Source organism: Acomys russatus, chromosome 18 (genome assembly GCF_903995435.1).
Source record: "Acomys russatus chromosome 18, mAcoRus1.1, whole genome shotgun sequence".
Classification (NCBI taxonomy): Eukaryota; Metazoa; Chordata; class Mammalia; order Rodentia; family Muridae; genus Acomys; species Acomys russatus.
In genome coordinates, this window is record NC_067154.1 from 60,884,812 (window position 1) to 60,907,799 (window position 22,988).

The 22,988-nt window shown below is 49.4% G+C and overlaps 1 protein-coding gene across 1 annotated transcript in view; it reads left to right on the forward strand.

The window, feature by feature from the left end:
* The window catches only part of Farp1 (FERM, ARH/RhoGEF and pleckstrin domain protein 1), a 184,832-nt gene that overhangs the window by 100,891 nt on the left and 60,953 nt on the right, over nucleotides 1-22,988 (forward strand). The window contains exons 2-4 of the mRNA XM_051160985.1: nucleotides 2,116-2,220; nucleotides 17,155-17,197; nucleotides 20,496-20,574. Of these exons, the coding sequence (XP_051016942.1) occupies nucleotides 2,116-2,220; nucleotides 17,155-17,197; nucleotides 20,496-20,574 (227 nt within the window). The remainder of the gene's footprint in view (nucleotides 1-2,115; nucleotides 2,221-17,154; nucleotides 17,198-20,495; nucleotides 20,575-22,988) is intronic.

Genomic DNA, 22,988 nt, shown 5'->3' on the forward strand with positions numbered 1-22,988 from the left:
TGGGAGTTAGGCAGCAGCCATGGTAACTCGGCGTTGACATTTCCATGTTAAATAGCTGTCAGTACAATAGAAGACGCATTTCACAGAAATGTGCATGGAAGAGTTAATTTTTTTTATTTTTTATTTGAGACAGGGTTTTGCTATGTAACAGCCTTGGCTGTCCTGGACTTGCTCTGTAGACCAGGCTGGCCTCAAACTCACAGAGATCTGCCTTCCTCTATCTCCGGAGTGCTGGAGTGTTGGCCAGCTGAGTAAATTTTCATCCTAGCCACGTATTTACAGCCCATCCTAGCTGCAGGACAGGAAGTCAGTTGTGCTCATGGACTCAATCTCCGTGGCCACTCTCCCCCGGCTCGCTAATGAAGTGTTTGGTCTAATACCCTGTCCATAAAGACATCCATTGTATATTGACTTTTGCTGCTTATTTAAATTTCTAGTGTTAAACTGTGAAGTTTCATTTCTCCGATTCTGTAAATCTAGATGAAGTTATCAGATTTTCCCTTAGTTCCAGGAATTCTTTGGGAAATATGAGTGTCGGCCAGCTGGGCAGATAATTGGCGAATCCTAAAACAGGAAGACAGTGTCGGAGGTTGTGAAACTGGACTGTAGTCTTTCTTTTAAAACATATTGTGTGGTGTGGGAATTCTTCCACAATTCCTTTTTTTTTTTTAATGATTTATTTATTTATTATGTATACAGTGCACATTAGATCACATTATAGATGGTTGTGAGCCACCATGTGGTTGCTGGGAATTGAACTCAGGACCTCTGGAAGAGCAGTCAGTGCTCTTAACCTCTGAGCCATCTTTCTAGTCCCCTTCCACAACTTCTTATCCTGTGGCCCGTTTTTAAAATAATGTGTTTGTTAAAGTCTTTAGCGTCACTGGAGTTACTGAAGGAAAGAAGGTTCCAGAAAAACTAGCTGCCCAAAAGCTGATCATGTAGTTTCTTGCATCCTGGTATGAGAAAGTAACCGTAAAACTAAGGATTAATATAAACATGTCGGCATCCCCACCCATCCGTCTAGCTGGGAAATGGCTGTGTGCATATGGCATATTGGAAACGGAGCAGATGACAGTACCTCAGTGACAGAAAGCAGGGCTGGTGGCCCACAGTTCACAGCCCTCTCTTAGGGCTCTTTCTTTGCATAAGGCATAAGGGGTAGTCACATCTCACTCCTGCCATCTGTCTGTGTGAGCCCCAGACGCAGCCCCGTGAGCTGAGATTATCCACAGAAGATGTCACATGCCTGCAGGTAGCTATGAGTATCCTCCAGGTTGCTGTGAGGGCAGCCATGGGACCCTAGCATGGTTTCTGCTAGAGCAATGGAAGTGCAGAGTGTCCGCACTGAACCGTTCGCTGTACCTGCCAGGTCTCAGCCCTCACTGTCCATCAGTGTCATCCCGAGGCAATTAGCCCCTGAACTGTTGCATGCAGATTGGAGGGGAAAATACAAAGCCGGTGATGGTAACATTTGCCTCCCGAGGTTTGGTGTGTGTGGTGGAGTTTGATCCATCTTACCAGACAGATCTTAGAGGCCCAAGGCATGGGGTGTTACGCAGATCCCTCCCTTGTCTCCCACCGTGCGGACCTGGGAATTGAACACAGGTCATTTGTCAGGCTTGGTAGCGAGCCCTTCTACCTGCTGAGTGGCCCATCTCACCTGCCCTGGCTTAACAACCGCGTGCGGCAGGGAGGTAAGCGCAGTCAGTTCCCTTCTCTGTGTGCCGCAGATCCAATGCTGCTCTCACAGACAGATGCCAGGCATGCCTGTGCCTACCTGTCATCCTGGCTCTCGGAGGAGTGTGTTCAAGGCTACACTGGGCTACACAGCAACACTGCGTCTCAAACCCAAAGAGAAACAAGGGAAGTAGTTTTTTATTAGGAAAGGGACGGTGCTGGGCTGGGATTGGAATGGGGGAAATTGGGTTGATCTCTAAGTCTGGAGTCAGAGCAGAGACACAGAAGTGATACCCAGCATGCCACAGGGTGGATGGTGGCAAGTCTTGCCGACCCTGTGCGAGCCCCTCTGACGCAAGAATCAGTGTGGTTTGTGTGCCTTGTTGCCTACTGCAGAGGACGCTTGTAACTCCGGTTCGTTCTTTCTGTCCACAGCAACGAGCTCCGGGGAAGGTGCTGCTTGACGCCGTGTGCAGCCACCTCAACCTCGTGGAAGGCGACTACTTTGGCCTGGAGTTCCCTGACCACAAAAAGATCATGGTAGGAGCCGCGAGGGGCACCCGCTAGGTGCTGCTGTCTTCCCATTTGTTCATTTTAGGGCTAGGGAGGGATCCCTGTCTCTCTTTGGCCATGCAGATTTGATAAGTGTCCAAAAGACATGTAAAAGGAATCCATGCACCTGCCATCAGCATCTAAGGGGATGGAGACAGGAAACAGCCTCCTTCTGCCCTGCCTGCCACTCCAGGGCTTGTGTGTTGCCTTGTCACGTCTGCTCAGCGTGTGTGCGCACAGACACAGCTTCATGCACTGAGGAAGCCCTTCGCAGCGCTCCGAGGAAATCCTTCCTGTGGCGAGCCGTCTTCCTCTGTTTTCCACAGTTGACATATCATCTACAGCTTGTGCTGTTCCCGGTGCACTGTGGGTTTTCTTTCCTCGATTGCAGATGATGCCGCAGCAAATGTACTAGTGTAAAGGTAGTTCCAACATGTCAAACTATGATTTTAAAAGGTTTGATCACTTTGAATCCTGAACTTAGAGCTTCCTGGTACTCGGGCCTTTTTTGTTTGGTTGGTTGGTTTGGTTGATGACACGTTTTAAAGGCTGGTTTCTGTTGTCAGCCAGTTGGCTGTGTTCCTACAAAGCCTTCATCCCTGACACTGTGTGCACAGAGGCCCTCACCACTGTCCTGGGACTACCATAATGAAGATCCCGAGAACCTGTTAGCTAGGAGGCTGCAAGCCTGAGTTAGAGGACAGTACATGACGTGTGTAGGTCTCCGTGGAGCCAGGGTGCTTCGGTGCAGTGTGGACAACAAGCAGCCTTGGATGTAAATGTTGTTTTTATTTCCTCAGATGAGGGGATGAGATGAGAGCCATTCCCAAGCCTTTCCAGCTCTTTCTGAACTCTCGCTGGCTGGTCCAACTCAGCTGTTCTGCCTCAGATTTCTCTCCAAGCTGGTTGACTCAAACTGGCTTCTCTGGGCTTCTGACTGAATTGCTCTGCCTGGCCTCAAACGAATTCTGGCAATGTGTTTTTTATCTTCTGGCTCCTTCTCATTCTCTGGCTCATTCTGTCTTCACCTGTGTCTGCCTTGCCCTCTCTGCAGCCTGCCTCCGTACAGCTGTCCCTATTAAAAAAAAAACAAAACAAAACAAAAAAAAAACAACTCTCTCCCTCTCCCCACACTGCTGAGGAAGCCTGTCTTTCCTGTCCTCATCAGAGTTGGGCGTATCCCATCTCTGACTCAATCTGTCAAGTCTTTCTCTGATTCGTCACTTTGTCTGCCCCTCAGTTAGATGTCACATTCAAACATGGCTGCTTCCTTCTATAAATTAACCTCACCCTCAATGTTTGGCATTAAATGTATGCGTGCTAAGGGCGTGTCTGTGTTGGGCGTGTCTGTGTTGGGCGTGTCTGTGTTGGGCGTGTCTGTGTTGGGCGTGTCTGTGTTGGGCGTGTCTGTGTTCCATCCAGATCCCATAGATCTAGAAGATCGGATGTGATTTCTTGCCAGAGCAGCCATGTTGCTGGATTAAAATTCCACTACACTTTGTGTTCAGGAAGTTCTTCCCAGGTAATACAGAACAGAGTTCCAGGACTAGTAAGAGCTAGTTAATACAGCATGCCAGGCACAAAGTCCAGAAAACCAGTGGGTTATTCTGGGGCCTGCAAAGAAGAACAGAACAGAGGAGTTTAGGGGGAGGGGGCAGTGGAAGGGAACGTTGGAAGATAAGTGGGGTGCAGGTGGCCAAGGATTTCTATTTGTTTGGAGATTTCTTTTTGTTTGGTTTTTGAGGTAGGATTTTACTGTGTATCCTGGTTAGCCTAGAACTTGTTATATAAACCAGGCTGGCTTCATATTCGCAGAGACCTGCCTGTGCTTTCATATTCACAGAGACCTGCCTGTGCTGTCTCCTGATTGCTGGAGTTGAAGGTGGCTGCTGCCATGTTCATCTGTCAGGGGATTTTTGTGTTGTGCTGCTTTGTAGAATATGAGCCACAGTCTTTTGTTTTATTTATTTATTTATTTTGAGACAAGAGTCTCATGTAGCTTAGGCTAGCCTAAGACTTGCTGTGTAGCTGGCCCTGGCCTGGAACTCCTGAATCTTCTGCCACCACTTTCTGAGTTCTAGACTTATAGACATGGGCCATAATGCCTGACTCGACAAACAGTACTTTTTAGTTTGTTAGTTAATGTACATGGGCAGTGATTCTCAACCCTCTTAATGTTGTGACGCTTTAGTACAATTCCTCATGCTGTGCTGGCTCCCTAACCATAAAATTATTTCATTGCTACTTCATAACTATAATTTTGCTACTGTTATGACTCTCACGTAAATGATATACCGGCTGTCTGATATGTGACCCCACAGAGGGTCACAGCACACGAGTGGAGAACTGCTAGTATGTGGGTGTTTTGTGTGCACAAGTATCTGTGTGGAATGTGGATGCAGTGCTTGTGGAGGCCAGAGCAGGGCATCGGATCCCCTGGTGCTTGGATTACAGACTATTATGAGCAGCCATGTGGATGTTGAGACTCAAACATGGGTCCTTTGAAAAAACAACCAGTGCTCTTCACCACTGAGCCATCTCTTCTCCTCCCACAGGCATTATTTTAGCTGTTCGGTAGTTTTACAGAGGATACAATAAATTGGGAGGGGTTAGTTTTAAGACATATTTCTATTTATATGTTTATATCCAAAGCATTATTTTTTTTGTATTATTGTTTTAATATACAACTCATGTCAGTAACTATGAAGAAGTTATTCTCATATTGTCATTTTCCTCATACCTGGTTGTCAAATCATGCTTGGGTGACACCTCCTCTGGCGCTAACCAGGCTGCAGTGTTTGGGAGCCTTCACCTTGGGTTTCCAGGGCCATGCTAAGCTGTTGGTGCATTTGAGGCAGCCTAGGACATAATGTGACTCCATTGGAGTAGGGCAAATCCAGCTCAGGAAAGCCAACAGGGTCTGTTGCTTTAGTGTTACCTGGAGCTGGGGCAGCCTGCAGCCCAGAGCATTGTGGGTAAGCACTATAGAATGAAGTGGGTGGACTTGTGAAAGGCAGAGGCTGGAACAGCCAGGGAGAAAAGGCTCAGACTGGCCTCCTGCGGGCTTTGGGCTTTGCGGACTAATAGGTTATGGGTCCCATAGCAACATGCTCCAGGGCATATCGGTGGGCGTGCCGGTAGGCGTGTCTGTGGGCGTGCCCAGCCAGCAGAACTGAGGATGAGTTTCCTGGAGTTTAGGACAGAGACCTGAGCAGAAATTTGAGTCTAGACAACTGCTCTGATTTTCAGCATCAATTGAAACTCTGAAACAAGATCAGAGCGTGGAGATGAGGGGACAGAGGCAAAGGCAGAGTTGGCAAAGTCAAGATCTAGGAAGAGTGTGTCCCAGGCGAAGGAGGCCCTGCCTGCTGTCCTGAGCTATGCTCACACAGGCACCTGAACTGGGGTCCTAACTCGAGGCAGGTGATATCTTCATCCCCACTGTCTTCTGATGTGTGTTTGTTTGTTCGTTTGTTTGTTTGTTTGTTTTTTGGTGGTGTTAGGGCCTTCATGCACTGGGCTGTGCAAACTTTATCCTCAGCCCATGCTGCCATTTTCTAGTCTGTACCATAATTGTAAGCTTCTCTGGCCGGGTCTTTAATGTGACAAGTGGCCACAGACCTGCCACCCCGCAGATGCCCATTAACCTGATAGATCTGAGTCTCCACTGGGTCGTGGATATAGAAAAAGCATGAGTTGAAGTGTCAGGTGGGGAAAGGCAGAGTTCCCATTCATTAGAGGTGTACAGCCAATGATTACCATGTAGGCCTGTTGGAGCACTGCTGTTGGGCGGAGCGCTGTTTCATTAGCAGGCTCATTTTATGTTAAGTAATGGCTTTCGAAACACCCGAGGACACTCTCACTTGTTGTTTCTAACAAGCCAGCCGAGCGCCTTCCCAAATCACTGCCTCTCCCAATGGTTCTCCTGTCCCCAGGTTTGCCCAAGTCCTGCCCAACCAGAGCCGCCGCCGCTCTGCAGCCGAGGCCAGGACTGGCTCTTCGCAGTGGGTGGATCTGAGCGTGCCTGGGCTGTCGGGCAACTAGTGGCAGAACAAGGCCCCCAGCCCCCATCTGGCTTCAGATTCAGTGGCGTTCTGTGTGAGCACAGGGGCTTCTCTAGGCTGGGTCCAGGGGCTGGTAAGGCTTGCTTGTTATGACCCACCGTAGTCCTTAAAAAACAGAACAAAAAAATATGAGCAATGACTTAAAGAGACGGTGCTTCCGTCGTGTATAATGGAAATACAAATGTGAGCCGTGGGGGTGTGGCTCAGCGGTAGCAAGCAGTGCAGGCCGTGGGTTCGATTCCCGGACTCCCTACCAATTCCGCTACTACAGTGCATATCATTGTGTGTACAGCAGCAGGTAGGACCCAGTCCAGACTGCAGGGAAGGGGCCGGGTATGGCCCTGCTCTGATGGAGCCGCAGGAGGTCAGGGGCAGTGGTTAGCGTGGGACCATGCCTGGCCTGGCTCAGGCTTGTACTCAGCAGCCTGTTAGCTCCTAGTTTTGGTTTTGCAGCTCAGGCTTGGGAAGTTAGGTTGTCTTTGCAAAGGCGTTCTGGCAGGAAGTAGTACAGGGAAGGCTGGGATTCCAACCTCATCCTGTCCGGTCTGTTTCACTCCCTGTCCACATTAGCCTGGGAGCTAAATTCATATCATGGTTAAAAAAAGAGAAAGGAAAAAAAAGCTGCCGTCACCTCTGCAGTATTAAAGGGACCATGTAAGTGAACGACAGCGTCCAAGTGGGGTCCTGGCTGTGCCTCTCTCTCTGTACCAGCTGCTGGGTTTGGGGTACAATCCTTTGAAAAGTCAATGAGATTTGCATTACAGCATGTGCCATGTGTGTGCATTCTACAACATTAGTGAAAATTCACTGTGAAGTGCAGTGAGCTTCTCACAGCGTGACGACAGCCAGACACGGACAGCCTGAGCCCGCCCTGCAGCTGGTGGCATCGGTCTTAGAGGTGCTTAGAGGTGATTGGCCGGCCTCAGGAGGAGTGATTATCTGCGTTTCCTTGGATGCTGGAGCCCCCCTGCCTTTATGCCAGGCAGTGTAACCTAGGGGCAGCTGAACCTCATTGTAACCTTCCGGCCGAGCCTCGTGGCAGCGGGAAGACTGAGGCACGCTGTGTCATCGGTCCTGGCTTCCCCCTTCCTAGTGTGTGAAATAGAAGAGTGTCCCTCATGGCTGTCCACAGGAAGCACAGGTTCCAGGAAAGTCACTTACCTTTCTCACCATCGTTTTGTGTGTGTGTGTGTGTGTGTGTGTGTGTGTGTGTGTGTGTGTGTGTGTTTTCCAGATCTGTAGTCATAGCCATTTTTAACTGGGACTCTTGGCCCTAACACCGCCATTCAGTCGGTTTGCAGAAGAGAGTCATTTAGCACACCTCTCTAAACCAGTTGCACAACTCCCCATGGCCCCCACCCCCACTCCCAACCCCCCAGCCCCGGCACCTACCTTGAACTTTTCTGTTTCTGAGGATCTGCTCCTCTAGCCGCCTGTGTCTGGGCCCTGCAGTGCTTGCTTACCTGTCTGTAACTGGGCTATCTCACTCACTTCAGGGGTCATCCATACAGCAGGGTCTGCCTCCCATTCATGCTGGGGATGATGCCTGTTCTGTGTACGTCATATCCTGTGCCCTTGTCTCTCCTTTGATGGATAAGTGAGCTGTTTCCACATCTGGGCTGCTCTGAGCGGTACTGCAGGAGCATGGGCTGGCCGTCTCTCTGACACTCAGCTGTAATGCTCCCTTGGCCAGGCTCCCTTTGGAAGGCCGTTCACCCGCCTGCCCAATCCTGGGGCTGTCTCAGTTAGCTTTGCCTGGTTTTCTGTGGAGGACACATGGGGTACATAGAGTACCTGCAGGCCTAGGGCTGTGGCTTTTGACGCTGGGTGAGAAGGTGTGGAATTCAGGCACCTTGGATTCCCACTCAGCCTTTTGCCTCTGTTCAGGGCCAGCACCACCCTCCCCCCCCCCCTCCCCCCCCCCCCCCCCCCCACCACACCAACTCCAGGGCTAAGCCCACGCCTGGCAGAAGCCATACCTCCAGCCCAGGGCATATTTGGTTTGTTTGTTTGTTTGTTTGTTTTCCTAGAAAGGAAAATGAAGGCTTAATGTATTAAGACGTGTTCCTCACAGTTGTAAATAAGCAAGTGGTAATTATTAAACAGTCAGTTGGGCTGTACTCTTGGTTAGATTTGTCCTGTAACTTGTCAGTTAGCAGAGGCCATCGCTGTTGTCTGTAGTGAGGGTGCCTCCTGCCGCCCTCTGGCCCAGGATCCTCCCCTTAGAGCAGACAAGGCTTTTTGTCAGCCTTAAAAAAATATCCTGGGTCTTCTGTGGCAGCACTGCTGTCAGTCTTCGCCTTGTACTTGATGTGCTAGCTGACCGGTACATAGGTCTGGCGCTGATAAACGGTAATTTTTGCTAATAGTGGACACAGAAGCCCGAAGGGGAGGCCTGCTAGCCAGGATGCCCAACAGAACCTGCCTGGTCTGTGGGAGGCCTGTCATGGCGGCACAGATAGCCACAGATGCTGTGAGCACGTGTTCCAGTTGACTATCACTTGTGGAGGCAAGATGGGCAGATCCCGGGGCCTTGCTGGCCAGCAGAGCCGGATGGGTGACAGACAGATCCCAGGGCCTTGCTGGCCAGCTGAGCCGATGGGTGACAGACAGATCCCAGGGCCTTGCTGGCCAGCCGAGCCGGATGGGTGACAGACAGATCCCGGGGCCTTGCTGGCCAGCAGAGCCGGATGGGTGACAGACAGATTGGCAGTGAAAGACTTGGTCTCAAATATTAGATAGACAATGTCCTGAGGGCTCCCTCACAATACCTAAGGGATTCTATCCTCTGTCACATGCGTGTCTACCCTCATACACACATGGGGAAACCCACCTTTGTTGATGGCCATGAGACTTTGGGTTTTGTGTGGTGTTTATATATCATGAAATATAATTATTGATTGAGGCTCCCCTTCTGCCCCTCCCCTCACTTAAAACTCTTAGCCTCTTTGCCCGGAGCCACATCAGAACTGGCCACGGTCCAGGTTTGACCCACGCACCCCAGTCCTCTCTGGTGGGTATTCTCCCATGCATAAATCACAGCAGGCAAGTTCAGACAAGCTCTTACCCAGCCCTTCCCGAGGCAGCCATGATGCCCATCTCGGCACTGCTTAGCCCAAGCACTGTGTCTTGTCGGTCACCTTGGCAGCTGTCCCCAGACCTCCTCATGGGAAGGACCCACTGTAGCCCACAAAGCTGGTGGGCGGCATTTATTCCCTTGGTGGCTGGACTGAGCCCAGCTTACTGGCACCTGGCACACTCAAAGCACTGGCTCTCTTGGATTCTGTCCTTGGATCCTAACTCAGAAGTGCCTCAGGCTAGCCCGCCAGTCTTTAACGCCTGTAACTGTTTCTGGGCCCAGCGAGCCAGTCTGGTTTCTTTTCTTAGAAGTCAGTTTGGGTGCTCCTGGGAAAAGCCTGACATTTTGTCGTTCATTTCCTGTGTCCCTTCTCGCTGGGAGAAAAAAATGTTGCCTGTGGCAAGTGTGCTTTTGACGGATTTTAAGTCAGAAACTTCAGGCGCTTGCCTTGGTGGCTGTCCCTGCTGGCTGTCCTGTGTGTGTGAATTGTCACATTCCTTCATCTTACTTCTTCCCTGGGGCGGAATCCCAGGCAACTCAGGGGCCCCGTGAGGGACGTGCCGGGCGCTGTGGATTAAAAATATCTTAGGACAGGGACACCCAGAGAGTGTGGTCTGCCAGGGGAGGTGAGGGAGTAACTGTTACCGCAGCGTCTGGCGCTGTCCGTGCCAACAGGTGGTCCCAGAGCGACGGGCAGGCCCAAGTGGTGAGGCCATCTGCAAAGCTAACACTTACTTCAGACTTTGCTAAGGGAGCTAAGAAAGCTGAGCCTTCCTGACACATTAAAAAAAAAAAAAAAAAAAAAAGATAGCCGTCATATCCAAAAGGCATCTTTTAAAGTGAACTTTCAAAGGTATTGAGAATTACACAAGCAATGTACAGATAGGTAAAGCTGCATACTTCCTGTTTTATGAGCCTGAGGCCTGGGGCTGACCCCTTCTTAATCTTACAAAATAGATTTGGTTTCTGGGGATCTATCTTAAGGATAGAGTCTGCCACGCACAAGGCCTTGAGTCCCCATACCTCACCACATTAGTTTATTATTAATCAGTTAATTAATTAAAAAGAAATCTTGGGTTAAGGTTTCTGTCCAGCCAGGTAACAAAGCACACACACACATATTCTCTCTCTCTCTCTCTCTCTCTCTCTCTCTCTCTCTCTCTCTCTTTCTCTCTCTCTCACTCTCAGGCCTGGCTTTGTAATGTTAGGCCTTGCCTTTATTATAAATCTTGATTTTTGCACAGATCTGGAGTAGCAAGATCTGTTTAAATGGACTTGGCATCCGCTGCCCAGGCAGAGCCTGTACCACGATGGACTTTGTGCTTCGGGTTACAGATCTGATCCGTCTGTTTTACTTAAAGCTTTTCTTGTAAATTAATGTAGACACACTCTGTGATCTGTAGTCCAAGTGCTCCCAGTTTCCCTTTAACATGTCCCTGTCAGGAGAGACTGAAATGGTATAAACTGACTTATAACTGGACACTAGCCCAAGGGGCAGGTCCCATGAAAGTCTGCACCTACCAGGAAAGTGGGATGGAGGTGAGAACATCCTATTGAGACTCTAGGTGAGAAAAATATAGGGGATGGGGAAGTAGGTGGATCCGGAGGGTCCTAGAAACCTACAAGAGGAACATTATGATGGGTGGATCTGAGCCCAGGGGTTCTGCTTGATCAAAGGCACCAACCAAGGACAAAACATGCAACCACCATCAAACCCCTACCCAGATCTAACCAAAGGACAGAACATTCTCCACAGTTAAGTGGAGACTGGGGACTGACTTTCACAGGATCTCTGGTGCCCCATATTTGGCCATGTCCCTTTGTGGGGGAGGCCCAATGGCACTCGGAGGAAGGATAGCAGACTACCAAGAAGAGACTTGATACCCTAGCACCATATTCAGGGGGAGGAGGTCCCCCTCGGTCACAGTCATAGGGAAAGGGGATTGGGGTGAAAGTGGGAGGGAGGGAGGAATGGGAGGATGTATGGGATGGGATAGGAAATGAGATGTAATATGAATTATTTTATCTTTCAATAAAAATGTGTTTAAAAAAAACATGTCCTTGTCAGGAGCCATGTATGGGCATGCATCTAGCTAAAACGAAACTCAACGGATTTAGCCAGATACAGATCACGGTCCTGGCTGTTTTGACAGACCGTTAGCAGGTCTTCGTCCGGTGGGAGGAGTCTAAGATGACGCAAGGCGACAGAGGGAAAAGGTAGGAATGACCAGAGTGTGGGGAGCTGCTTACGAAACACTGATGCTGGTTGAGTTTTGAAAGTGTCTGCACGTTGGTAGCTGCAGACTTCACACTGGACAAGAGGTCTGCAAGTGTGTATGCCGAGGCTGAGATTCTCAAGTGTGATCCACGGAGCAGCAGGACGCATTGGTACCCCAACAGCTGGCCGCAGGTGCATCCACCCAGGCCTGCCTTGGATCAGGAATCTGGGAGAAGAGTCCCACAGCCAGACGCAGCGGCGCGCTTGCCTGCAGTCCAGCACGTGGGGGCGCCAGCAGGGATGTCCCCGAATCTAGGCGTTCTTACCCAGTCAGCACACCTGGACCCATGTCCAGGGCTCAGGGTCTTGCTCGGTGGAGCACTTGTCCAGCTTGCACACGGCCCTGCCTGGGTCAGCTTCCCACCTCCAAAATGGAAGAGATGTTGATCCAGGAGGCCTGGGTGCTGTACACTTTTGTTCCCAGGTGGATCTGTGTCAGCTCAGGGCCAGCCTGGGCTGTATAGAGAGCTGCAGGCCAGCCTGGGCTGCAACGTGAGACCCTGCCTCACTTAAGGTGGGGCAGGGGCCTTTGTGTAAAGAAGTTTACAGACAGAAAGCCCCCTAGGATGATTTTGACTTTCAGCTTGATCCCCACTTCATGAAACAATTAACTATAGAAGGCATATACTTTCACATTGACAGATTTGGTTATTTGTTTATTACTTTTGAAACAGGGTCTGTCTGTCTTTGTAGCCCTGGCTGGTCTTAAGTTCCTTTCTCAGCCTTCCCAGTGTTCGGGATCACAGGCCCCGATTCAGAGGATGATTTTAAGCACAAAGGTTTTAAAAAATCATGCCATGACTTGACTTGTTATGTAGACATATGTCATTTACTTTTTAAAATACTTTAAATTTTCTCTTTGATTTTTCTTTCTAGAAGTTGGTTGTGAGCATATGGAAATTTCCCCCTATTTTTGTTTTGTTGGTTTTTAATTAATTCCATAGTGGTTGAGGAATGTAGTTTGTATAATGCAGCACTCTTAAAATAACTGGCTCATGACCCAGGATGTGACCCATTTTGGTAAGTGGTTTATGTGCCCACGAAAAGGATGTAAACATGTCCTAACAGCATTTCCGGCAGAGAAGGGCCACACATGTGAAAGCATTCCTGTGAGGTGATAATGGAGCTGAGAACTCCAGCGCTCGGCACCACGGCGGCCACCGTCATGGTAGCACAGTGATTTCTTGTGTTTAAGGTGATGGCAGCACTGGCAGAATAGCCCTTGCCCGCCCGGCTAATGGCGGTGCTGTCTGGTGCTTGCTAGGATTACAGTCTGATCTGGCGTTTATCCACCGAAGAGCTTTTGTTTTTTGTTTTGTTTTGCTTTCATTTGTTTAACCTCACACAATACAGTTTTCCCTGTAAGAGTTTAGTCTGGGCCTTTTCATGGCTTCTCCATCTCGGTCCAGAAACTGTGGTCATGCTTTGCTCCGCTGTGCTTGGTACCTCTGAGTTCTGGGCTCTGAGTTTGAATCAAGTTTTTATTTCACTGTGGGCCGCTTGTTCTGCTTTCTGTACCTGGTGACTTTGGTTGTTAGGTGCTGTGCACTTGGCTCTGTGGGATGCTGGCTGCCTTTGTCTCCTGTGCATTCTGCTGAGCTTGTTCTGGGATGCAGTTACTTGGAAGCCACTTGGGCCTTTAGACGTAAACTCTACGACTGGGTGGGTGGGGTGCTGAAGTATTTATTCTCAGCTACCAAACCAAAGCTGCTCAGGACTGTGTGGAGGCCGCAGAGTCGTGGGTTATCTAGCCTGGCTGGGGGGTCTGTGCTGTTTGTGGCTTTCTGTGAGCCGGGCACAGTTTCCCCTAAGAAGTCCCTGTCAGCTTTTTGGTCATGACTACTTTCCCCCACTCAAGGGCACTCTGCAGCGCTTCCAACTTCTCTTTTTCGGCAACTCTACTTTGTAGTCTCTGCTTTGAGGCGTTGGCAGCTTAGTGCCCTAATGTGTGCCACTGAATCCTAGGCGTTAGACTAGTTTTCATGACACACGTTTTATCTGCGCCCGGTATATGCTGTACCTGATGCTGGGGGTTTAGAGCTGTGTGCAATTTCTATTTTTAAATAAGTGTTTTAGGCAAGATGAGGGCTTGGTTGTCATTTGTGTATGTCTTCTAAGAAGTTGTTTGCTTTTGTTGTTTGTTTGTTTGTTTGTTTGTTTGTTTCAAGACAGGGTTTCTCTGTGTAGCCTTGCTATCCTGGAACTCACTCTGTAGACCAGGCTGGCCTCAAACTCACAGAGATCTACCTGCCCTGCCTCCCAAGTGCTGGAACTAAAGGTGCACACCTGCTTAAGTTGTTTGGTTTTTTTTTTTTTTTAAGATCTATTTATTTATTATATATACAATGCTCTGCCTGCATGTACACCTGCAGGCCAGAAGAGGGCATCAGATCACATTGTAGATGGTTGTGAGCCGCCATGTGGTTGCTGGGAATTGAACTCAGTACCTCTGGAAGAACAGTGCTCTTAACCTCTGAGCCATCTCTCCAGCCCGTTGTTTGCTTTTTAGCATGAGGACTAGCAAAGGAGAGACCAGAGGTGGCTCAGTCAGTACTGTGCTCATCACACAGGCATGAAGACCTAAGTTTGGATCCCCAGCACATGCGTAGAACCAGGAGCAGCTGACATGTCAGTCGCTGCAGCTCTGAGGTAGGGTGGGGATAGGGGACAGGCAGACTCCTGGAACTCATTGGGACAATCTAGACAAGTTGGTGAGCTCTAGGTGCCTTTCGTGAGAGAATCTGCCTCCCACAAAAAGTGGAGAGACAATGGAAGACAACTGATACTGGTCTCTGGTCTCCACGTGCACCTATGTACATGCACTGTGTGTGTGTGTGTGTGTGTGTGTGTGTGTGTGTTTCACATACATATGCATACAACACAGGATGACAAACCAAGAAGAGAGATAAAGTTGTCTTGGGTTCTTTGCTTTAGAAGGAAACCCTTATATTCTAGAAAAGACAGACATTTGAATATAACACACACACACATACACACACACACACATATACACCAAGATTGTACAAAGTAACTATGCTGTTATGGATATTAAATAAGATACCTGGGCCTTGTGCACAGTAGGTACAAATATTTGTCTCTTAAACTGTTCTTGTTGCCTATGAAGACAGTGCTGGGGATGGTGACGCGTGTAGCCTCGCCTCAGCTTTGACACTTGAGTGTGAAAGCACTCCTCACCACAGAATATTCCATGCACACTTTCCAAAGTGGGCAAGGAACCTTAGGTGAAAGAGGTCAGGAGAGAGATTGAGCGCTGACTGGAATATAGGGAAGCCAGGAAAAATGGGCTGGGACACCATATTGAACAGAACTGCAGAAATGCCCTTCACTGATCCTTACAACCCTGGTCCTCACATCCCAGGTCCTCACACCCCTGGTCCTCACACCCCAGGTCCTCACACCCCTGATCCTTACAACCCTGGTCCTCACACCTCAGATCCTCATACCCCTGGTCCTCACACCCCAGGTCCTCATACCCCTGGTCCTCACACCCTTGATCTTTATACCTCTGGTCCTCACACCCCCTGGGCCTCACATCCCTGGACCTTACACCGCACATCCTCACACCTCTGGTCCTCACATCACACCCCTGGTCCTCACACTCCTGGTCCTTACATCACACCCCTGGTCTTCACACCCATAGTCTTCACATCTCTGGCCCTTACATTACTCCCCTGGTCCTTACATCACACCCCTAGTCCTTACATCACATCCCTGGACCTCACACTCCTTATCTTCACACCCCTGGTCCTCACACCACATCCCTGGTCCCCACACCCCTGGTCCTCACACTCCTAGTCCTTTTCCTGTCTAGGAATGGCATCAGCGACTGGCCAGAGGCCCGTGACAGAAATCTTGATGTTGTTCTGGTCATTATCTCTTCCTTTAGCTGTCATATCCAGCTTATCTGTAAACCCCAGTGGTTCCTAGATAAGGAGGCAGAGAGACCACCTGCCTGACACATTAGGAGCCACGCTTCCTGCTTTGTGCCGGCCTCACTTTTTCCATTGTTCTGGTCATGTGACCAGCAGAGGTAGATGGTGAGTTCCCTGCTCACAGGTCTACAGAGTGAGGCTGGCTCGACCATGAACAATCAGGAGCATAGTTCTTAATGCCCACCTAGTAACGCATCATGTAGATGAACATTATTTCATTTATTTGTTTTTTAAGGTTACAGTAAAAATATTTTCATTGTCATAAAAATGTTAAAAGTAGCATAAATGCACATTTACACAGACAGGTGACCCGATGGAGGAAGATGCAAAGGGACTCCTCCAGAATCCCTTCTGGGGCACCTCCAAAGCAGTTTTACTGCATCTATCTGTCAGTCATAGTAAGGGGATGCCAGCTAGGCGCACTCCTGTAATCTGAGTTTGAGGCCAGCCTGGTCTACAAAGCGAGTCCAGGACAGCCAAGACTACACAGAGTCACTCTGTCTTAAAAATCCAAAAACAAATAACAAACAAAAAGAGTAAGGTGATGCTTGCTTCCCTGTGCCCTGGCCATCTTCAGCAGCTACAACACACACACACACACACACACACACAATCACACACACAATCACACACAGTACATCTAGTTGTTTGAGATGGCTCATTGTTTTGATTTGCATTCCCAGCACAAATAATTCCCTAATATCTGCATTTTCTTCTTTGACTTTGAAGTTTCCTCTTTGCAGATATTACTGTTCTTAAATTCATTTTCTGCAGGCAGCGTCTCTTTTTTCTAACTCTTCTTTTCACCATGAGAATTTTAATCTTGTTTCTGTCCTGTATGCAAAGAGAAACCCCTTTCAACTGGCCAGCAACTCAGGGAGAGTTTTTAAAAAGAATACATAAAATGGGGTTGTGTGCTTAACTTCCATTTTATTAATGAGGCTAGGTGTCTTTCTCTGATTTGAAATCTATGCAGGAGCATGTGGGTGAAAAGAGCCGGGACTTGGGGGAGGGTGGGTCCGGTTCAGCCTGCTTCTGAGTTCTGGCTGGGCACCTGGAGCAGATTATGTACCACTCATGGCTCTGGAAGAGCAGCCAGTGCTCTCAACCGCTGAGCCTTCTCTCCAGCCCTGAGAGATGCAGTACTGTGGATGAGAATCGTTCTGCAAGCAGGGTCAGCAGAGGTGGGAGCGGAGGCCCTCTGCGGAGCAGCTAGGCTCCGTACCCAGCATGCACACAGTGGCTAACAGCCATGTCCTGGGCGGGGGGGGGGGTGGGGGTCCGGGGGGGGGGGTCCCACACCGTCTTCTGGCTTCCAGGAGCACTGCATCCATGTAGTGCCAAGACACACATGCAGGCAAAATGCCCATGCACAGAAAATAATAAAACATTTTAAAGGAAGTAGCAGTTTAAAATATGGCATTCTAGAAGAAAAATCCTCACAGCCTGATTCCCAGAGTCATTTCACTGCAATGACTTAACGTGGTCTTGGAGCCCTCGCACATTTTCCAGCGGAGTCATGTCGGCCTTTGCTTGTTCCTCCCTTAGGTGTGGCTGGATCTCCTGAAGCCCATCGTGAAGCAGATTCGCAGTAAGTATGTCCATCCTTCATACTCGCTGGGCGTGCAAAGCCAGGTGACTCCCATGTGGCGGTGTCCTGTTGTCTGAGGCATGAAACACGAGAGATACAGGTCCCTTGTCCCTTGTCATCACCCACTAATCCACGGACTGTTAAAATGTGTAACTGCTGACATTTTCAGACATAGTACTTTGGTATTCAAAACCTCGGGAGGAAAATCAGACCCCACCTTGGTGGATGACTGATGCCTGCTTTCAAGCCCCGGGGTAACCCCGCCGTTTGCTTCTGTCGTGTCCTCAGGGGAAGGGTGGAGCCTGCTATTCATAAAACAGACTTAGGTTTTCTAATCTCTCTCTCTCCAAAGCCTGTGAAAAGAGAACACTGGCATTGGCCAAAGAGAAAGTGCTTCACTGGGGGGGGGGGGGGGGGGGGGGGGGGGGGAGGGGGGGAGGGAAAAGGGGGGAGGGAGGGAGAGAGAGAGAGTGCTATGTGACTATGTGCATGCATGCCTCTGTGTGTGTGTGTGTGTGTGTGTGTGTGTGTGTGGTGTGTGTGTGCATGCCTGCCTGTGCATGTCTGTCTGTCTGTGTGTGTGTGTATGTGTGTGTGTGTGGTGTGTGTGTGTGCATGCCTGCCTGTGCATGTCTGTGTGTGTGTGTGTGTGTGTGTGTGTGTGAGTGCATGCACAAGAGTAAATGTGATGGGCAGCATAGCTCTCTTGTGAATCTGGCTGCATATTGGAGAGGAAAGGTTAAGACGGCCTGTGAGGACAGCAGGAAAGAGGAAAAGGGTCTTGCTGTCCGTCTCCCGCCCCGCAAGCACCACCTTACTCTTTCTGCTGTGAGGTGAAGCTGTGTTCTTTAAGTTGTCCCAGACGGCCCAGGTTTGTGTGGCTGAGAGCAGAGCTGCAGGCTTTCGCCACACCTGAAGCTCACCATACAGCCCAGCTCACTTTTCCCCGTAGGCCACTCCTCGCCATCGCGTGGATGTGGAGACGTGCAGCGGTGACTGTGAGGCCCGCCTGCAGTTACAGCTGATGCCGATCTCCCGTCATCTAGATTAAGCAGTGACTCATACCAAATGATGGAAGGCCGTTTGTTGCTTAGTGACTCTGGGATGTCGCAGGGGGAGTTGGGGACACACTGCTGAGAGCAGCCCCCTCCCCCACAGGTAGCGCAGGGTCTACAGTGCACTGTTCTCTCCATGAACCACAAGATGTCACTTATCCCTGTGGCGGTGCGTGAGGCCCACTGGGTGGCACAGCAGCCACGGTCGCGAGGTCACAACTGAGCGGGCCTTACCTGTGTTTCTCCTCCATGTGCTGTGGCTGCCCCATGTGACAAAGCTATCACTTGACATTGACAGCAAGCATTTTCTTAGCCTTGGGTCCCTTGGGAGCTGAAGAGCCTCCTGAATATGGAGGTGGCCTCTGTCTCTCACCCCACTACGGTGGTTTTGTGCTTAGCCGATGACTGACTGGCAGGAAAAGATGTATATCTCTTCCTCTCTCTGTGCTCCAGGCTGGTCTTCGACTCTTACAGCTTGTGACAACATTTCCCCTCATTTTTAGACCTAAGCTGGGAATATTTCAGGATCCTTAGCCTCAGCATTTCTGTGCTTTGACTTAAAAAAAAAAAAAAAGTGTGTGTGTTTCACCTGTGTGTATATCTGTATATCTGCACCACTTGCATGCAGTGCCCAAATAGGCCAGAAGAGGGTGCCAGAGCCTCTGGGATAAAGTTAGTTGTGAGCCACTCACTATGTGGATGCTGGGAACTGGACCCAGATCCTCTGTTGGAGCAGCCACTGAGCCATCTCCTGCATGCTTGTCTTCTTCTCATAACGTCTGTGCACAGCCAACATCCTTATTTTACAGTGCTTTGCGGTTTCTTTTTCTTTCTGAACTTGAACATGTGATCACAAAAATTATGTCCTGAAATCACGTGTGTGTGTGTGTGTGTGTGTGTGTGTGTGTGTGTGTAGTGTGTGTATATATGTGTGTGTTTGTGTTAGTTAAAAAAATGAAAAGCAAAGGGCACTTTCTGGTCTTGTAACACACACTACTGTTAAACTCTCAAGGAGCTGGGAGAGCACGTCAGCTGTCTAGAATGCGCTTAGCGTGCACTGAGGCCTGCCCGGTCCTCACCCCATTGTGCCATGGACAGCACTTGCCTTCTGCTGCCGTCCTTTTGGGTGCCAGCCCCTCCAGAGACCCCGAAGTTCACTCCCAGTGCAAACCCTGGCAACACAATCCGTTCAGCCTCTGCCTTTCTCCATCACATTCTCCCTCCAGTCCCCGCTGCCCCCTGCTGTTCTAGCTCCTTGGAAATAGGTGTGGGACAGTGCAAGCCCGTGATGGACAGTGCCACAGACAGAGCCCCAAGTCACGCCTGTTTCTTCTGCAGGGCTCTGTAGCTACACCACATTGGTAAGGCGGTAGCAGCCATGCTTGGTAGACAGCTGCGTAGGCTGAACTGTATGAATGGTTCATGTTTTCATTGTCTCCCCTTCCGGCGTGTCTACCCATGGATAAAAGTGCTGATCCACCGAGTGTGCTGGGACTCACTTTTAATACCAGACCCCAAGAGTCCAAGGCAGGAGGATTCCTGTGTGTTTGAGGCCAGCTGGGGCTACTTACTGAGATTCTGTTTAACAAACAAAACAGGCATCAAACAAACAAACAAAAAGGTCTGCTCGGTTTAAAAACAGTGGTCAAGAGCTTTGGCTGCTCTTCTAGAGGGCCCGGGTTCAATTCCCAGCACCCACGTGGCAGCTCACAACTGTCTGTAACCTCAGTTCCAGGAGAGCTAGCATCCTCACAAAGACAGTACATGTAGGCAAAACACTAATGCAGTAGACAGATGCTAGGTAGGTAGGTAGATAGATAGATTACAGGTGATAGATGATAAATAGATGATCGATTGATAGATAAATAGATGTTAGATAGATCTAATCAATCTTTTAAAAACAAAATCAAAAAACAAAACAAACAAGTAAAGCCAGTAGGGGTACTTTCGACAGCAGCACATGTTCCAGGACAGTCAAGGCTACACAGAGAAACCCTGCCTCAAAACAAACAAACAAACAAACAGCAAACCAAAAACACCTAGTGAAATACCACTGACAGATTTAAAAACCCAGGGGAAATTGGAACCATTGGATATGGTTCTCCTCATGGCCTGTCACTGAGTCAGTAGCTATGACCCTTCTGCACTCTGGGAACCCTGCACGGTGATGGGCCTCAGAAAGGCTCATTTTTGGTGACCTTGGAAACACCTCACTGATTGCTGATTGCTGCTGTTCTTTTCAGGGCCCAAGCACGTAGTTGTGAAGTTTGTGGTGAAATTCTTCCCACCTGACCACACACAACTCCAGGAAGAGCTCACCAGGTCAGTGGCGTCAGTGACTGTTACAGATGGACTGGGCGGGGGGGGGGGGGGCGGTACTGGCTGCTAATGGACTGGCCCTTTCTGGAATGCTGCTTTGACCATATCTCTTGGTCTTGGCGGTTTCACGTTCTCTCTTCCATCTCTGCCTACAACACACAGAAGGACCATGTTTTCCTGCAGCCTGCTTTCTTCCCGACTGATTATGAGGAAGGTGGCTTAAAAACCGGTCAGCGTCGTAATTTGTATCTGTCTGTTACAACTGAGACGGTTTTAGGGTCTGCTTGGTGAAACTGGTTCTGAATTCTGTTAAGAATGCTTCAGAGGGGCGCTGGAGAGATGGCTCAGAGGTTAAGGGCACTGACCGCTCCTCCAGAGGTCCTGAGTTCAATTCCTAGCAACCACATGGTGGCTCACAACCATCTATACTGGGATCTGATGCCCTCTTCTGGCCTGTCCATGCAGGCAAAGCACTGTATACACAATAATAAATAAATAAATCTTAAAAAAAAAAAAAAAAAAAAAAAGATGCTTCAGAGCATCTGAGCCCAGTCCCCAGCACACACATCGGGTCACTCCAGTTCCAATGGAGCCGATGCCCATTGCTGGCTTTGCTGGGCGGCTTCACATACATGGCATACACACACGTACATGCACGCACACACACACACACGGCCGGGGGTGGGGCAGAGAGAGAGCATCTTTTGAAGAAGAGAGCATGCATCTTCTTTGCTGCTGTGGGTGGGTGAATTTGACAGAAAGTATAGTCAGTTTGTTTGAAACTGTGGGAAGAGGAGGGTTGGTCAGGTGTGATCTTGACACTTGCTCGCTGTGGCTGGTAAGTCACTGGTTTGCTCTGTACCACTGCTGATCGGCCTCTAATAATTCAGACACTAAACTTACCCATTCAGAGTTATTTTGTATTATCATACACAGAGTGAATAGAGTCAGGTAGGCTCGATGTGAGCGGTCACGCTCAGCTGTCATCACCATCACCATTGACGTCAAGGTCATTATCATCATCATCACCATCATTGTCATCGTCAACACCATCACCATCACATAATCACTGTCACCACCACCATCATCATCACCATCATCATCTCCATCATCATCACCATCATCGTCATCGTCAACACCATCACCATCATCATCACATAATCACTGTCACCACCACCACCATCATCACCACCATCATCACCATCACCACCACCATCACCATCATCACCATCATCATCATCACCATCATCACCATCATCATCATCACCATCATCACCATCATCATCACATAATCACTGTCACCACCACCATCATCATCACCATCATCATCGTCGTCACCATCAACCTCACCGCCATCACCATCACCATCATCACCACCACCACCATCATCACCATCATCATCTCCATCATCACCACCATCATCATCACCATCATCATCACCACCATCATCACCATCATCATCATCATCACTATTACCGCTCACTCTTCAGCCGACAGGGAGCAGAGCTGACAGCAGCGTAGTCCTCCCTTCCACACACACCCTCATCTGCTGCGTCAATCTGGGCAGCCAAACTCTAATCACATGTGCCTTTCACGCTATGGCTTATTAAAACCAAAGCCACCGTGCCTTTCTCATCCCTCACAGTAGAGAACACAGGGCCTGGGGTTGGCGTGACTGGCCTCATTGATCAAAGAGGTGGAGACAGTAGTTTAGTTACAAGTATTTACTGTGTGTGCTCTGTCTTCAAAGCCTTGCTGAACATTCTAGGAACGTAGTGATGGAAATTAAGTCTTGTGTCTCCAGAACTGGAAAATGATTACATCAACAAGCAAAACATCCGCGGGCAGCAAGCACTAAACTGATGCTACCTAGTGAGAATAGGAAGGCTATTAAGGCCTTCCAAATGAGATAAATCAAACCGTCAATGTGTTGCCAACAGTACACAGCAGGGGGATTGCGCGTGTGACGTGGGCGTGTAGTCCTCGGAAGCAAAGGCCTCTGGTCATGCCATTGGAAGCGGTTAGTGTCACTGTTTCCACCTTTTCGCTGTGCTGACTGCCTACTGAGCAAGACTTAGCTCTGGCTCCTGTGGGCGTGGTTGGAGTTGCTAAGTCTCCAGAAGCGAGAACAGCTGGTCCGCTCCACTTACAGCTCCCGTGGTTAGGAAGGGCCACGTTGTCATCCCAGGAAGCTGTTTCTCACGTTACCCAAGCCTGGGAACGGGCCACATGGCCAGAAGATGACAAGTTCCTGCGGCTTCCAGAAGAGCATGAGGCCACCACATCAGTCATGTGCACACTTCCCAGGCTCCCTGTTGTCACGTTCTCCAACACTCCCAAAGCCTGTCAGACTCTGCCCGGAAATGTGTCTGGGAGCACTTACTTCTCTGTAGACACAGGACCTTGTGTTTGAGTTG